The 17,598-nt window shown below is 38.6% G+C and overlaps 1 protein-coding gene across 2 annotated transcripts in view; it reads left to right on the top strand.

The window, feature by feature from the left end:
* rxfp1 (relaxin family peptide receptor 1) overlaps positions 1 to 17,598 on the top strand; it is a 61,727-nt gene that overhangs the window by 26,176 nt on the left and 17,953 nt on the right. For both annotated transcript variants that reach the window (XM_069701747.1, XM_069701748.1), the window contains exons 3-5: positions 9,662 to 9,745; positions 15,165 to 15,270; positions 16,916 to 16,987. In XM_069701747.1, coding sequence (XP_069557848.1) covers positions 9,662 to 9,745; positions 15,165 to 15,270; positions 16,916 to 16,987 — 262 coding nt within the window. The remainder of the gene's footprint in view (positions 1 to 9,661; positions 9,746 to 15,164; positions 15,271 to 16,915; positions 16,988 to 17,598) is intronic.

The raw sequence follows: 17,598 nt of genomic DNA, 5'->3' as shown, positions 1-17,598 counted from the left end.
GTGGTTCTTTGGGAGTCTGTGTATTTTGAGGATAATCGTGATCACGTCACTGACTGTTTTACTCAATTGTTTACATGCTGTAATGAGAACAAAGACAGTTAGAACACATCCAGCCCAATGGATAGATGTTAGGTGAGGGGTTTTATGTGAAAGAAATAAGGACTCAGGCAAAACTAAACTATTTCGCTGATTGTTTTGTTACAAAATTGAATAAGTTTTGAGCCGTGTTTCCCCTCAGCAGATGGCCCTGTGGGGGGCGGAATGCGCTTTCATTGATTATTAATTTACTCTGCTGAATTTAATCTGGTTCGATCATGATATATTGGAGGAGAAACCTTTGCGTCATGGTTGAAAAAACAAAATGACGGTGCTGTGAGAAGTGTGCTCCAACAGATCCATTCATTTTCTTATAAAATCCCTATGTCAGTCACTTTTCAAAAACAATTTACTAAAACAGGGTATACGACAAATAACTGTTTTTTTTTTTCCTTGAGACAGTTAATTCAAGCTTTAATTGGCAGCCAGGTCAACTATTGCTCAGCCATTTGGGGTAATGCAGTTGTGGGCAAGATCGGTAAAGTTTCAAAAGTGCAGAATAAGGGAGGCCAGAATTGTCTTGAGGTGTGCGTGTATGACACCGCAGTCACTGAATTATATGTTACTCTGCAGAGTTTGACTGTGAATGACACCACTGACAAAAGCCTTTTAAGTTCATGTCATAGTGTATATCATAAGAAAAAAATTAATGAAATAAAACTAGCTATTTATGAGTGACTGTAATTAGTGAGAGATACACACTGGCTCAATATGAGAACGACGACGAGCACAAATTATGTCCCGCCAAAGCCAAAATTAGAGCTTGGTGAAAGAACATTTTCTTATTAGGCTTGTCGGAGGTGAAATAAACTACCCTGAACCCACTTGGGAAATGGTTTTTGAATATTTTTGAAAACCATCTCAAGTTAATGCCCGTGAGACGATCGATATGCAAGTAATTATATTATATTTCATTCTATATAAGGTGGGCTTACTGATGGTTGGAGCATTTTAATCAGCCTACTGTTTAGTTTAAGGGTTTAATGTTATTTTTATGTGCTGTACAAATTCGTGTGTGGCACAACTGTGGTTTCTAAGTGTTCGTTTTTGTATCTTTTGAAGGGATGGTTTTTATGTTTGAAAACTCAGTTTGGTTAACCAGTTTGGCTAAGAAAAACAAATCAGTGGACACTCTCTCCTCCTGTAGTACCAATTTGCATGTAATATATTAGAGCACAGTAAAGTCTGGGCTCTTCCCAGCTGAGATTGGAAGTGTCTTGATTTAACAAAGCTGCAAATGCTTTCCACTGGAGGACAAGTATTGCTCGTAGCGCCGCGAGTTACATTCACTCCGTCTGCTCCCGTGCATTTTTGCATTCAGATTAGCTCTCTGCCCAATTCCATTTAAGATGGTTTTTTTTTTTTTTTTTTTTACTCTTTAAAGCCAAACATATATGTTTGCATTTACTGTGGCTGCATCCTTGGAGACAAATCTTCTCTGGATACATTTTAAGAGCACAAAATGATCATAAGAAATGCTTGCACATGTCTTCTGTAGTTTTTGGTGGTTGACCCCAGCCCTGCTTGCTGCTGCTGCTGTTTTGTGCTACCAAGTGCCTCTAATTATACGTACTCCCAGGGAGCATATGACTAGAATGAAAACCAGCAAAGAGCCCCATGTCGTGAGAACCCAGATTAACGATTTGAGAGTCACCACTTTACCGTGTGATTGTAATTCAGGGCAGATGTTGTGAGCCGCAGCGTAGGTCAGACCTTTTGTTTGAGATCATAGTTCTGTATTCTTATGGAGTGGGTTCATTTTAACATATCCACATCTATTCCACAGAGGAGTCTATAGCTGACAAAAAGAAATGAAATAATTTTTCTCTTTAACTTCTTTCTGTTTTTCTGCAGTCATGTTGTGTGTGTCTCTCTTTGAGTTCACTTCAAATGCAGACGACATCAGAGTGTTCTTACAGCCTTTTCCCCTCCATGCTTTCGTCTTCTTTTGTATCGCTGTTCCTCTCTGAGCCGCCATTAGTTTTTCCAATTATTGGTTTGATTGAACAGTCGGTCTCTGCTTTCGAACTTATGTCTGTCATCGTGTTTGTGCTTTTTAAATTTATATCTACCATTATAATCATATAATGAGTCACAAATGAATCTTCCTTTGAAGCCCGAGTTTAAAGTGATTGTGAAAATTTTGCAAATTTCCCATCCATGGTTTATTAAACTGGAATCACATCTGTGGTTTTTGTTCTCTTCCATTAGACTGTTGACAAAACATATTATAAACTAAACATAATATTGCAATGGAGAGGCTATCAAAAACTAATAACCTTTTTGGATCTTACGAGTTTAACAAAGTTTGAGATCTGAGTATCTGGGAAGAGTGTGTTCTTGTCTACCTCATTATCATTAGCATTGAGATACACTTAACATCATCATGCAGTTATGTCATAAAAGCAACAATTACAGTTAAATTGTAAGGAATAGCCTATAGTGTGTAGTTGTTCATGTACTATGAAGCTGTTGTGTTCTTAATTTTAAGAAGCAGTCAGGTCGAATTCTAGAGGATGAACCCAGAGTTAGTGTCAATCCAGTATAATCCCTGTTGAATTGGAGTGTGTGTGTGTGTGTGTGTGTGTGTGTGTGTGTGTGTGTGTGTGTGTGTGTGTGTGTGTGTGTGCGTGCGTGCGTGCGTGCGTGCGTGCGTGCGTGCGTGTGTGTGTGTGTGTGTGTGTGTGTGTGTGTGTGTGTGTGTGGCCTGCAAGGAGGATGACTTTCTGTCTTGATGGATTGCAGGATTTCAACAACACAATAGGAATGAATTCCTATTTTTTTCTCAAGTCTGTCTTATTGCTAAACTTTTCAGAGGCATTGCTGTCTATTTAGCTTCAGTGCTGTTTGGCTCATCCTCTCAGCCTGATTGTTAAGTGTTCCAGTAAGCCTTAATCCATTTTAGAGGGCGGTGAGAGTAAAAAAATAAATAAAAAAAGGAAATATTGTTTGGTTTGTCATATCCCTGAAAACATTACATTTGGTGTGCACTCCAAAAAAAAAAAAAAAAAAAAAAAACTCTATTGCCTCTAATGTCATCTAGTGTAAAGTTAATGTTGCCAATGTATGTAGGCACAAGTCATATTAAATTGTAAAACATAGTGTTACTTAGTAAGACGCTTGGCAGATATGGAGTCAGTTGGCCCTTGCGGTAGTGGTGGCCCGACTCGGCCTCAAGGATAGGGTAAGGTGCTCGGACATGAGGAAGGAGCTCGGAGTAGAGCCGCTCCTTCTTTGCGTCGAAAGGAATCAGCTGCAGATGGCTCGGGGCATCTGATCGGGATTTGCCTCCTGGACTCCTCCCACTGGAGGTTTCCGGGCATGCCCAAATGGCAGGAGACCCCAGGTCAGACCCTGAACATGCTGGAGGAATTATATTGTATTTCCCATCTGGCATGGGAACGCCTCGGGATCCCCCAGGATTAGCTGCAAAATGTTGCCGGGGAAGAGGGAGGTCTGAGCCAACTCGCTTGACCTGCTGCCACCACAACCCGATCTCGGATAAGTGGAAGAAAATTGATGGATAATACATTATCCTTGCTTCAGTGAGAACAAGACTAAAAGGTGCCATAAAATATAATACATTTTTCAAAATACACAGGCACATATTTTGTTATCAGGTCATCCATCTTCTCACCAGTGACCAGCGAGATTGTTTTTAATTTTTTTTTGTTCCTATACAACACCATGATACATCAATCATAACATTTTCCATCATAACTGTCATTGATGCTACAATAGAAACAAGACAGAGATAAATGCAAAGACCAATCAATGCAAAAATCAATAGTAGGTTCAGGGAGCTGTCATATCATGATCAAATAAGTATTTATCATAAAAGGGAAATGTGCTTCAAAGACATCATCTGCATGGACAGTGGTCCAATTAGCTGTGACAACTTTATAAAAACTATAATAGAAAACAACAACACAAAAGCAGGAAAAAGTAACATGATGTTACAACCTCATGGTTGTAAATGCACTTATTGTAAGTCGCTTTGGATAAAAGCGTCAGCTAAATGAAATGTAATGTAATGTAACATCAACCAGTTAATACCATATTCACTCCCAGATCCCAATTCCATGTCATGCATATGATTATATGGAGCTAAATAGGTTGCAATTCACCACAAATTACATATTTGCCCCTTGAGAGACTGTACAATCTGCACTTGTAACGTACCTACGTGTTAACGATGGCGTTTGTGCCAAATTTACAAGTACCGTAATGCTGTCTGCCTCCACTTTTAGTGTCTATTAGCTGCCACATGAAGCTACTGACAGGTTGTAAACATCAATTTTCTGCAGCAGCTTTATAATGCTGAGTGCCGAGCTGCAGCACAAGAGGCAAACGAGCGTGAGAATTTAATCTCAAGACAGAAACTCGTATCCACAGGGCCAACAACTGCCTGATTATACAGGGAATATTTCAACATTGTACACTTCAACCAACAGGCCCGAGTAGAATAACAACACCGAAGCTGCTAACAAGAATCAGGATGAGCAGGTTGTATTTGTTGAGGAAGGTCAGATCTTTCAGTATATATCGAGATGCTGGCGATCTTCCACCCGTCTGCGGTCGCAGCAGCCATCTACTGATCTGTGGTCTGCTGGGGGAGCAGTGTCAGTGCCAGAGACGTCAGCCGTGAAACAATAAACCCATTCCACAACAGCAGAGCTGTCATTTGTCAAAGCCTGGAGACAATTGAGTCAGAGAGGAGCAGGAGATTCCTGAACAAACAATCGTCTCCGGGACACACCACAAAGACAGCGGAGCTCTTTTTCCCTACACTCTTATTCAAATCCATTATCATAAAAAACATCTTAGCTTTCACCATAACAATGTACATCAGTGTTATGTGAGGTGTCTTTTCACCTCTGTGTGACAGGTGAACACTGTTTTTGTGATATATATATGTTGTACATATCTTTATTCGACATTCATTATCTTTTTCTGCAGATCTGCCATTTTGCTTTTAATCTTGCTATTCTTAATCATTTGTTGATGATCAAATATTTTTAAACATTGAATGAGATAATAAACTGTATTCTCAGTTAATCACTTTATCAACATCAGCACCTTTGACACAAGAGTTTTGCGTTTTGTATACCACTGGTGTGCGTGATACCGTCTCACCATAGACTTGAGCACAGAGCGTACATCAGATGTCAAACTCGGGAAACATGGCGATGGACTCCCTCGAAACGCCTTGAGAAAATCTACGTCAATGAAGCAGTTAGCCGGCTGAGGTGTTTTGAGCGGAATTCACGTTTCGGGATTTAAGGCTGAAGACAGTTCATCCCAGGAAGGAGCACAACCAAGAGCATATTAGGTGGTTTTCTTTGAAATTCGTGGGGTTTTGCACTGTGAATCCTTCTATCAGGGTCAGACTCGACGCACACTTCTACCATGATGTTTTCAAGTGTTACAGGGACAGTTTTTGGTTGTTGTTGGTGCAGTCTCTGACTTTTTTGTTCGCACATGCTAGTAAAGCTGTTCACGGGTTCAAATGGAAGCAAAACTGATTTATTCCAGTTGAAAGAAAGTAATCTTTACCTTCAGTTTGTCCATTTTGAAAGGAATACCTTTACACCTTTGGACACATGCTCATTAGCTGTCTTGTCAACTGTCTTGCCTGCGTCTTTCCTTTTACAGTTTCCAGATTGTGTCTGTACTTCCTGTGGTCATTCATCTCCAACCATTCCACTTTGTAGTTCGTTTTTTCCCCTTGTGAATTCATTTTTCCCTTTTTTCTTACTTGTGTTTTTGTTTGCCTGTAATCTGCTGACCACATCTGAACTCCCCTTTTCCTTTTAATCTCCCGCCTCTGGTGTTGTGTATTTAGATCCTCCTTATTGTGAAATTGGTGCAAAATATGAAACACCGATGACCTTTTAGCTTTGCACAAAGACATTTCCCAAACAAGTGTGACAAAATCAAAGGGGGACCTTTTCAGTCTGTAGCAAAATTAATTGGCTAAACCCACGCGGTGACTTTTCTTACCTACCTAAACATGATGTACTGCTTATAAATAAATATGACTTCGAGTAGGAAAAACTATATTCATAAGCATTTTGGAAGTTATTGACAATTATTTTCATGATCAATTATTCTTTCATTGAACTGAATTTCTATACAGATGAATACATGTCTACACTATGATATGTATAATCCAAGAAAATGTCTATATTCATGTACTCATTTATTAAAACTGATAAAAATCTATCTGTATAAAGATAGTTATGGAGTTCCTTACTGTTTTCATAGGTTAGAGCAATTCTATATTTTTATATTTTACTTAAACATGTTTCTCTTTGTTGCACCAATTTTTATAGTTTTTTTCAAATGCCGGAGTCCATAAAATGTCCAAATCCTAAAACATGCCCCTCAACGTTTGTCGTACAACATTTCCAAAAAGGTCATGAACATCATGTGAACCAGGAATGTTGCAGGTGTTGTCTAATTGCAATTACCCGGTCCTTTCATGCGGAAATGTCAAAAGGTTCAGCCGGTGACAGCAGCAGATGAAAAATAGACGACATGAGAAACCTGTGCTCAGAACCATAATGTCACCACATTTGATCCTTCAGTCATTGAGATTATCATTAACTCCTTCAGGTTAGTTTTGTGTTCCAACTACTGTTGGAGCAAGTTTTATCGAGTTGAAATTTTCTATGTAAAGTTAAACTCGATTATTTTATGTATTTGTGCATATAAGTGGGGAGATACACTGTTATTTTATGGTTCATATGGTACATGCTAAACAGTCAACAGAGAAAAAACTCTTTTCTTTTCAAGAACAGGCACGTTAATGTTTCCCTTTGAAAGTCCAAAGTCTAGTTAGCACTTTAAAAAACTGGCATATATGTTATTTTTGAATTCACGTTATGTTCTTGTTGGCAGGAGAATATTCACCATGTTTATGCCGGCAATAAAATGTTAAAGCAACATGTGCAACCACAGTTAATTAACTTAATTATGTTCAAGTTTAATGTGATACAGACTACAAAGTAAATACTTAAATACCATCCCTAGCTGGTAATCTCCTTTCATCATGTGTGCAGTGTGCAAATATAGATTTCTATGTGGTAAACAACATGCTGTTTTAGCATGGTAATTGAAAATTAAAGTACATACAACAGAAACAAATTCACCATTTCTGCATTTTGAAGGGTTACCTAACAGGTTTTAAATGTGAAGACGCTGTTGTCTTTAATAGCGACAACAGAGGGAAACTCTTCAAAAATAGCAGAGCACAGTCCCGGTGTGTGGATCGGTGTGTGTCGATGATGCAATGTTTCTTGGCAACATTATCTGCACTGAATATGGTGCTTTTTTTCACCGTGTCTCGTTGACCTGTATCTGAAAATGAGCTCTTGGTGTGTTACATTTTTTACTCAGCGGGATTGTCTCAAGTGTGTTCTCTTTATCTTTTACCTTGCTCTTTGTTTGAATTGTGTGTGTTTTCTATCCAAACACACTCAAGTTTGTGAGAGGCTTGTGAATTAGTGCCAGCAGCCCTGTTCTTCTATCAAAGCTGACGGACTACAGCATTTACAGCTGTGTGAGATTTGGATTTCACACCCAAAATAGAGTGAATTGGTGCAAGACCTCCCACCTCCTTTGAAGTACTACTACCCATTGAATTGTAGGATGCTAAACATAAATCTAAGTGGCAGAAATGAAGGAAGGTTTCACTGGCTTACACTCCCACTGCTGTGGCTTTGACCACTAACAGTAAATTGTTTGCTTCCGGCGTGAATACTGAACATGTCCCGGTTTAAAAGGTTGACACGTGATCGCCATCTGTGTATTTATTGGATGATGATTACAGAAATATCATGTGTAAAACAGATTTCGATAAGTCAGAAGTAGTGAGGTTTTTACAAAGTAACAAAGTTCAGCAGTTGAAATAATTTTTAATCAGTATTGATCGAGGGTCTACAGTTAGATTGAGTGCGTCTGCGATGTTTTACGCACCTGAAACTTAAGCAGAAAGCGCACATCAAAATTTGTGACAACTTATTGGGGAACAGGAAGAAGCACTAGGGAGCCAAACCCAGAGGGTAGGAGTAGTGTTTGATCCTCTTTACACTTTCATGATATGAAACAAACTCGTGCAAAGTAAAGAATCAAGATTAGAACACAATTTGTAATCGATGACTTAATTTCTGTTTTTAAATCACAACACGTGCAGTGTTAATACAGACAAGTGGCATTGGTGTGAGGAACACTTTCCACTCCCGAGATCTCATTATCGACCTGTCTTCCCACTACACACCATAGATAAATAAATCAGCCTCGTTGTAGCCCGTGTGAACTTTGCTCCATGGGAAAAATTGCTATGCAGATCATGTGAACTGCCTGCAGAGGGATGGAGCTTTGTTCAAAGTCCTTATAATAATCCCCTCACAGGGTATATTCAGTCGGTTTGCAATTCACGATGAGCACTGACAATGAATGTTTTTATATATGACGGATATTGTATAGGAATTCAGTGTAAAGGGGGATTAGAGATTATCATAACATATTTTCATGACATAATTGTTTATCCAGAGATCAAATTCTCCAGTTGTGTTGTTTTCTAAGCAAAAAATATACGTGTGGATGTGATTTCATGGTACCCCCTGTGGAGTTTTCATTGCAATCAGAAACAATTTTACTGGTTAAATGCCGTCACCACCAACAGTTACAAACCTTTTTGCCTTGAGCTTGTGGCCACAGAAGAGAGGAATTGAAACTTTGTCTTAATTGTAGTTATTCTGAGCAATAACCTTTACTTAGTGGAATAATAGATTTTTATTAAAAAAAAAAAAAAAAAAAAAATTTAAACGGCAGCAAATAAAATCAGATTTGCGTTTAACACAAATTAACATCTACCGTATTTGTGTGGATGAAGTGGCAAAGGTGATGGGTATCTGAAAGAAATGGCACAAATTGATTAAATAAGAGTTAGCAGAGAAACGCAGCAGCACATTGGCCGAGGGATTAATTTCTGGCTGTTGCAAGAAAGTGCCTTGGTTTTCAGATAGCAAATGGATAGTTGGAAATACACTTGTGATGACTCTTCTCTGGAATCGGAGAGGAAGTCTGCCAGAGCGAGATAAAGGATCAAAACCGTTGCATCAAAACCTTCACAGGTTTCGTTTGGGTTTGTTCCAACATTAAAGCGGACAGCAACCAAAGCGTCTCTGAGAACCTTTTTTCCCAAATTTAATGTCAAGTAACTCGGCTCGACTTGACTTCACCTTTGGCTCTGAGATATTGTGTTGTTGTTTTTTTGTACACCAAAAGATTGCCTGATTCATTTTTTTTTTTTTTTTAAAAGATGAATTTTAACAATGAAAATAGTCAATGTGGCCTTCAACTTAAAGCTAATGTTACTCAAATTGCAGGAATGTAAGTATCCCTAAAATGCAGGGAGGGAACAGATGTGTGTGGGCCGTGTCCCCGAGTGTGACGGATTGAAATGTTTGAATTGTCTCAAAAGTAAACTCACTAACAGCTAAATGGGTTTAAAGACACAAACAAAACAAAGTAATCTTCGTATCGTGTTGTTTTCCAGGAGATAACAATGGATGGCCGCATCTTTTCGACAAATATTTCGGAGTGCCGAGTCATAACACCGGGACCAGATCCATTGTGTGCTGTAAGTACTTGTATTCAGTTTCATATAATTTTTCTCCTAAATGTTGCTCTTGTATTCAACTGTTTAGGTTATTAAATACGTTATGGCCGCCATGTTAGCGATATAAAGAAGCAGCTGTAAAGTTCATTTTAGATGTGGTGTTCACAATATTTCCTACTTAATAGGCCTGATGTGACGGTGCGCGCTACCAAAAATCTTCATACGGTCAATGTAAAGACAATGTTAATATCTGTGCAAATAGAAAATTTGCATATTTTTTTGTTCTTCTTAAATGTTAATGATATATTTAAGAGGACCCTTCGAAGTCATTCCTCTACTTCAGTTCCACACAGACTGACAGGTTTGCAGGTAAAAGCTGAATTTATGCTTCGTGGGTGGGATCGATCGTCTTCCCACTGAAGCCCACAGCAGCACCGAACATATATTTTAAGCCATATTCATTACATTCTCCACAGAAACCATATTTAAGATCTATTTTTCCCTTTGTAATTCACACAGTAGAGGGGGGAGGTGGGGTAGCAGCCCTCGTGTTTCATCACTACACACTGATGCACAGAGGCTTTGAAATGGAGATGTCTTTGCAAGATGTTTGTTAAAGGTTAGGAGAAGATACATGCATAGATAGATAGCTTTTTTTGTTTTCCCCCACCTGTCTTTATGTTGTTTTTAACCTGAACAATCACCACCAGTTTTAGAAACTGGAACGAAAAAAAACACAAGCAGCCAATTACTCTTCTTGTCTTTTTAATGAAAGCATAAAACCCGTTAAATAATAATAAATAATTTGGATTGCATTGTAGAGCGGGAAATTTGCTCGCAAACTGCTTTTTATGGTTGCATTAACGAAGACATAATATTGCCTTCAAAGTATCTCTGTCATTACATATAAACATGGTGTTTAGTTACATTTTTGAGGCAGCAAATGGGAACTATGCTATAACATAAGATAATTAGTTACTGTGTGTGCAGAGATAAAGCAAAAATATCAGTTTCACATCTTGTCTTATTAGAATTTTTTTCTGGCAAAAATTCAGCTCATGCTTTTATTAACCCCCCTCACACACACACACACACACACACACACACACACACACACACACACACACACACACACACACACACACACACACACACACACACACACACACACACACACACACACACACACCCCTGATGTGACAGTATGAAATCTACCATCCACGCTGTGCTCACTAAGAATCAATGCCATCTATTGAATGAGAATTACAAAAAAACACACCCAACTCTTTTTCCACAATAAATGCCTAGCATGTTTTGCTACTTTAAGAAATGGCAAATTCAGTTCAGAAAACAATATTTACTTTATTATTATATGTATTTCCTGATATCCGTGACATCTCCAGTACTTGTCCAACTGTTCCCTGACATTGCAATACATTTCTAATCTATTAAAAGCAAATACAAGCATAATAGCTTCCACCTTAATCTCCAGGAAGGCAGCTTTACAATTCCTGTGAGCATTGGGATTGGATTTTAAGTGTAGACTCTGAATAGATCCATATTCTAGTTAAATAATGAATAGATGTGCATGATCAGAAGAGCTGTTTGCTTAATGCAAATGCCTTTCCTCAATGCTGATTTGTGGTTGTATCTTATGGTCCAACATGTCAAGTCTGTGATTTCCAGTCCTTTTCATTCTGACTCTCAGGAGGCAAAGTTTCAGTACGGCCTTAGTTTGTGCTGCCACACCTTTTACGGCTGTTATTTGTAATTCAGTGAGGGTGGGGTGAAAGTATCGCAGTCGCGCCTCTGATCAGTTCACACATTCTGCTACGCATACTTTAAAGTGGGTAGACGCAAGTTACATTCAGCGTTAACCAGCCGACAACTTGTTCAGCTCGGTTACTGTCTGTTGCAGCAGTGGTCGGATGTTTTTTAAGATTTCAAGAGAACTTATAACAGTGACGTTTATTGGCAATTTTTGCATTGACCACAAATGTTCACTGAACCAGCTGATATTTATTTTGTTAGTTTGGGATCTTTTTTTTTATAGTCACGAATTACAAAACAATTTACTTATATGTGTCCTAATATATATATTAGATTTATATAGATTCTAATAATTTAATTTGAAATCCTGAGCTTGTTGCACAGACATTCAATATTATTGTTTGTCACTCTGTTTCTGTTTCCATCAGTGCTTCCCAATTTGCTCAGTCCAGAACATTACTTCAAGAGTAGGTCATGTGCAGAGGTGAGCTCAAGCTTATGCGCCAATTAAATTCAGTTTTATTTATGTAGCGCCAAATCACAATACAAGTTATTTCAGGGCACTTGACATAGTGAAGTCCATACAACAGAACTTTACAACACAGTACAAAGTAACACAACAATTAAACAATTCCCACATGAGCAATAAGGGAGGAAAAACACTCTCATTTAACAGGAAGAAAAACCTTTAACAGTGGGAAGGGAAAATTTGCCTTTAAACATTTAAAGAGGAAGATAAATATTTTGTAGTGGGAAGGAAAAACTAACTTTAAACATTTAAACAGGAAGAAAAACCTCCGGCAGTAGGAAGGAAAAACTCCCTTTTAACAGGAGGAAAAACCTCTGGCAGTGGGAACAAAAAACTCCCATTTAAACAGGAAGAAAACTTCTCACAGTGGAAATGAAAAACTCCCTTTAAACAGGAAGAAAAACTTCCAATAGTGGAAAGGAAAAACTCCCCTTTAAACAGAAAGAAAACCTCTGACAGTGGGAAGGAAATTTTTACAGGAAAGAATCTCCGACAGGACCAGGCTCAAAGGAGGGCGGCCATCTGCCTCAACCAGTTGGTGTGAGGGCGGGAGCAGAGAGAGAACAGCGCACATGAGACAATGAACTGTTGGTGTGGCCAGTAATCACAGACCAGAGACATGCAGCTCTGGGGCCACAAATATCTGCAAAATAAAGCACAGAACTACATGAGCGACAGGCACTGTATAGATACATGACATAAAATAAAGCCCAGAGATGGCATCTGACCTTCAATCAGCAAAGCCAGAATCAAAAAGTGTTACGTCAAAACTTTAACAGCACAGTTTTATCAGCTATTATTGTTATTGAGTTGTTGTTTTTTTATCAAATTATTTTGCAGACACTATGGCATGGTGTCACGGTGTCTTAAAGACCCCACTTAGACCGCTCTTGTGTTCTGCACTCAGGCATTACCGTATGGCTGCAGTGGCAGAGCAGAAGTCAACAAGTTACACTGGAGAAAAAAAAAAAAAAAAAAAATATGAACGCAAAGGCAAAAATCTCAGAGCATGGAAAAGCTGAGAAAAGCTTCCACTAAAAGTTCAGCTCCACTGAAGTGATGAAAAAAACACCTTCTTCCCTCCACGTTTTCACATTGTCTGTTCAATCTTTGACTCATTTACTGACATCCTTTTGTTTTTCCTCTCTTCTTCTGCAGTCGTGTTATGATAGCGACTGTCAAATCGGTGCCTTCAGCTGTTTTTCTTAATAAACATTTGCGTGAAACTCTCCTGTAGTTATTGACGGTAAAAAACAAAATCCTCCGTTGGCTGCTGCATCCTCCATTGAAACATTTATTGCAACGAAATTAACCACTGTATTCTTCACATACAAGGGAACTTTAAAACATTAAAAAAAAGTGAAATTCTCCACTCACGTCACAGAAAGGGTGACTTGCCCACATCCTCATACAACTCAAATCTGTGCATGGCAACATCAAAGCATCTTTATAGGCCTAAAAAAAATTGGTAGTCTGGCCACCCACCTATGACCAATTTGGGAAATAACAGCTTTTAACCCCTGAAAACACAAAGATCCTCAGATCAAAGGGGGCATGCAAATCCCTCTACAACAATAATGTCGCTATTCATGGAGGGGATTTATGCATAATGTTTTCCTCCACCTCCGTTCCTCTTGACACCAAAAACACTCCTAGCAGAGAGAAAGAGGAAGAAATCTATTACATTAAATGTTCTGTATAAGTCTGTGTTTTTTTTATTCATTTAATAGCTCATGCTTAGAAAGCAAAGCAATATTTCCAGTTTCTATCGTTCTTACCTCTCTCGAGCTCAAGCTGTCATTTCGCAATGTGTATTTGTTTACTGTTTCTTTTTCATCGTGTAAGATCTGATGTGACGTCTTCATCAACCCTCCATCAAGCCTGAGAGTCCATAAATTTATCAGATCCATACTACAGTGCCACAGCCAAGAAAACAAACATTTCCTTCCTGCAGTGACGGAAATTTCTGTTACTAACCCTTTTCCATGAAGAGTCCTCTGCAGCATTTTCAGTTTTCAGACTGACATTATTAAGCCACAAGGACATCCACTGCTTTGCTATTATTTCCAGGAACGCTCATATTATTGTCTGATATGCTGTTTTTCTTTTAATTAACATGTTTATATGCAGTTTGACTTGTTTTTTTCTCACTCTTGCTGATATCCTTTAAAAGTATAAAGCCGTTTCTGTTAAAGGATCGAGCTCCCATCTTAAATTTGTAGATTTGTATATGGGAGTTTTAATGTTGGCAAGATATAAGCAGAATATTAAGGAAATTAGCCCAAATGACCAAATCAAAAGAACATATGTGACCAAAATACTTGATTTTAAAATCTCATCTATTACCAACAGTATTTTAGACACAGTTTAGAGGTGTGATGCACACACAAATTGTTTTAAAAATGTTTGACACTGCTTGAATATACTCTATTTATTTACTCGCCGTGTTCTGCTCTTCACTGGTTATTTATCCACTTACATCTCTCCACGTTAAAAGAGTGTTCCAGTGATTGAATGGAGTACAACTTGTGTGCATTTGACAATATGCATACCTCGAGGAAATGAATAGGGTTGCTGAATTAATTAGGCTGTATACAGTCAGTATCTAGCCATCAAAAATGCCCTATTATCTCCTGTACCAAGCATGTGGAGTGGCTGCCAATCAGATGCCTTTTTTCTTTCCCCCATTACTGGCCATTCAGTCAGCTAAAATGTTAGTAAAACGTGATTCGTGCAATTAACTCTCGAAATTAAAACGTGTTTGCTCGTTTAAAAAAAAAAAAAAAAAAAAAAGCCTTTCATCAAAGTGCCTGTGTGGCTCATTTTGACACGTCTTCCAAAAATAATTTCACTCTCTGGAGCCAGGAAGGCCAGGTTAAATCATTTTATCTGTTTCCGTTATTCTATCAAACATAATCAAGGCTGGCTTATAGTCCAGTAATATTCAGTAAGTCTGTTATTAAGTACTGACAACCTGTGTTTGTCTCACAAGACAGTCTTAATAAATTCTGCTTTCATTTCTTCTGTGCTGCTTTCATCTCAGGGTTTATACATTCTCCTCCAGCAGAGCTAGGTTTGTCATTTGATTGACACATCCTCTGATGTCTCTTCCCCGTCTCCTCCGTCTCTCCCTCTCTTCAGTGCTGGGTGTTGTTCCTGAGCTCTGTCAGTGCCGAGACCTGGAGCTGGACTGTGACGGCGCTCAGCTCCTAGATATCCCAGTGGTGGCGATGAACGTCACTATGATGTGAGTAGAAAATGGACCCTTAAAGCAGTTTGAGCAGTTCCCCAAGCAGGCAGTCATTAATGTTTATGACTGTCACAGCTTGGGAGTGTTTGAGGAGATATTCACCACTCCAAAAAAAAAAAACATCTGCCACCGTGAGGGGCCTATCACGGCCATGAAAAACTTGTTGAAAATAAAGAGTGAAAACTATTACCTTGCTGAGTTTGTTCCATGACTTTGCATTTCACTTTCCTGGTTGACATAGAGCACTCGGTTTTTGTAAAGATACAAGACACAAGTGGAGCAAAGTGCTCTTCTGCAAGTCTTCCAACCTGAACAACAACAAAGGTCAATAATGTCCCTCAAACCATGGGAGCTTACCACCAGTTGGAGGTGACTAATTAAATCCTTTAATGATGCTGCAATGTTATGATAAGGGTGTGGGTTAGAGCTCAGGCACGGAAAAAAATACTCAAATAGGTTTAGAGAAACGTTGTGGTTTGGGTTTAATGTGCTTTAAGGTAAGAGGAACAGGCATATTTATAAGAAACAACACGTATTTTTGACTGAAACAGGAAACAGGTTGTCATGGTTACAATATTAAAAAAAACATTGACAGAAATGATGAGTGTCTGTCTAAAACAGTTAACGAACAACCGTTTCCAGTGTTCAAGTTGATTGTTTTGTTGACCCATCCATCCGCCCCGACCTCGTCCTTTACTCAGATTGTGTGAGTCTATAAAAACATCACTTCATTTTCATGTTTCGTTTTAATTATCATGGCCACGAGAGGGTTTAGTCATCATACAACGAGGGCTAAACTGCTTGTGCACATCTGTGGGACTATTTTTATGAGTGGAGAGGCTTCACCTGTCCAAGAAATAACAAGTAATTGCATACAATGTTAAAGAAGGGCAAGACGAAAGAGATGAAAATCTCCCAAAAGTCCAAAAAGATTCCCACCTACAGAAACTTGACAATAAGCGTGAGGACGAGAATGACCTTTTTATCATCCTTTAATCCATTAAAAGCTTTGGAGTCAACAACTGAATCGACTCGTCAATTCAAGGTCTCTTGATAAAACAGGATGCAAAAGACCACTAAGCTGTAGATCGCCGTGTTTACAGATTTCCCCTTCTGATGACTGGTCTAGTGTGAAAAGGCGATTTAGTGGAAATGTTTTTTATTTATATGCATTTATTGATTTAAAACATAGTAAATCAGGTGTAGCTGCCTACCATAATATATTCAAATGTTGTTTAACTTCAGGAAGGGGAATCACATTTTTTTAGCCCTACTGATGTATGTCATGTGACATTTTGAATTCAAATTGCCAACTATCTAAACTTATTTCTAGACTCTGTGTTAAAACGAAGATAATACTTATTGATCATATTTACTGAGGAGGAAAATGTGCTGCAGTATTGGAGTGGTTTGTTTATATTTTGCAATTTGATCATTTCAGAGTTGAAGTGATCTTATGATCCTCCGGGATTGGAACCGCATTAATCCTAAAAGAAAACACTTGGAAATATTTGTGAATCGATGAACTGGTCCACTTTTTGAATTCTGCAGTCATAATATGCATCATGCATCATAATAAGCATCGTTTATGGTGTTAATGTGAAATCTATATTCTCATTTTGAGCCTCTTCACATCCCTCAGGTCTCTACAAAAGAACCGACTTCAGAGACTGAGGGCGAACACATTCTTTAAGTACCAGAGTCTACAGAAACTGTGAGTGTTGTAATTGTGGATTACATATTATTTGAATATATACAGTATTACGCCATTTACATCACGGGATAAATTTTGCCATTTCTTTTATGACTGATCTTCGTAATGGTTCCCTTCACTTTTATTTATCTGTTGTCTATTTTCTTTTTTGGGGAAACAATACTCATTAATAATGCATGAGGTATATTATTAGCGCACTGTACATTATTCATTCAGTAAAGCACAATGTTTTCGTTCAACCTTTTGAGTGGCAAACGCAACCAAATGAGATTCACAACTACAACACTGATATGCATGAGGCTAAAGAGGGCTGGTGGGAAAGCTGACAGGGCCAGATTATTCTGTTCGGCGTACGGATCCATTTATCGCCGATTTATGTCATTTATCAACCTCACACAGCGTCGCTGACTGTGGCAGCACGAGAATAGCTCTGATCCCTCACCAGAAAATCGTTTGGCTGAGTCAGACCGTTATAAAGCCTTCAGTTGGTTTGACCGGATTGAAAACTTCCCTGAGTTACGTCTAAACAAACATCATTTCTAGGTGGCAGAGAGAGAACACAGCTGTCAGGTGGTGTGGTGTGTGTGTGTGTGTGTGTGTGTGTGTGTGTG

The sequence above is a fragment of the Brachyistius frenatus genome, unplaced genomic scaffold, assembly GCF_029030835.1.
Source record: "Brachyistius frenatus isolate BFR_SWC_R1_liver_20210118 unplaced genomic scaffold, ASM2903083v1 Contig_38, whole genome shotgun sequence".
Taxonomy (NCBI): Eukaryota; Metazoa; Chordata; class Actinopteri; family Embiotocidae; genus Brachyistius; species Brachyistius frenatus.
This window is presented reverse-complemented; position numbering and strand designations above follow the sequence as displayed.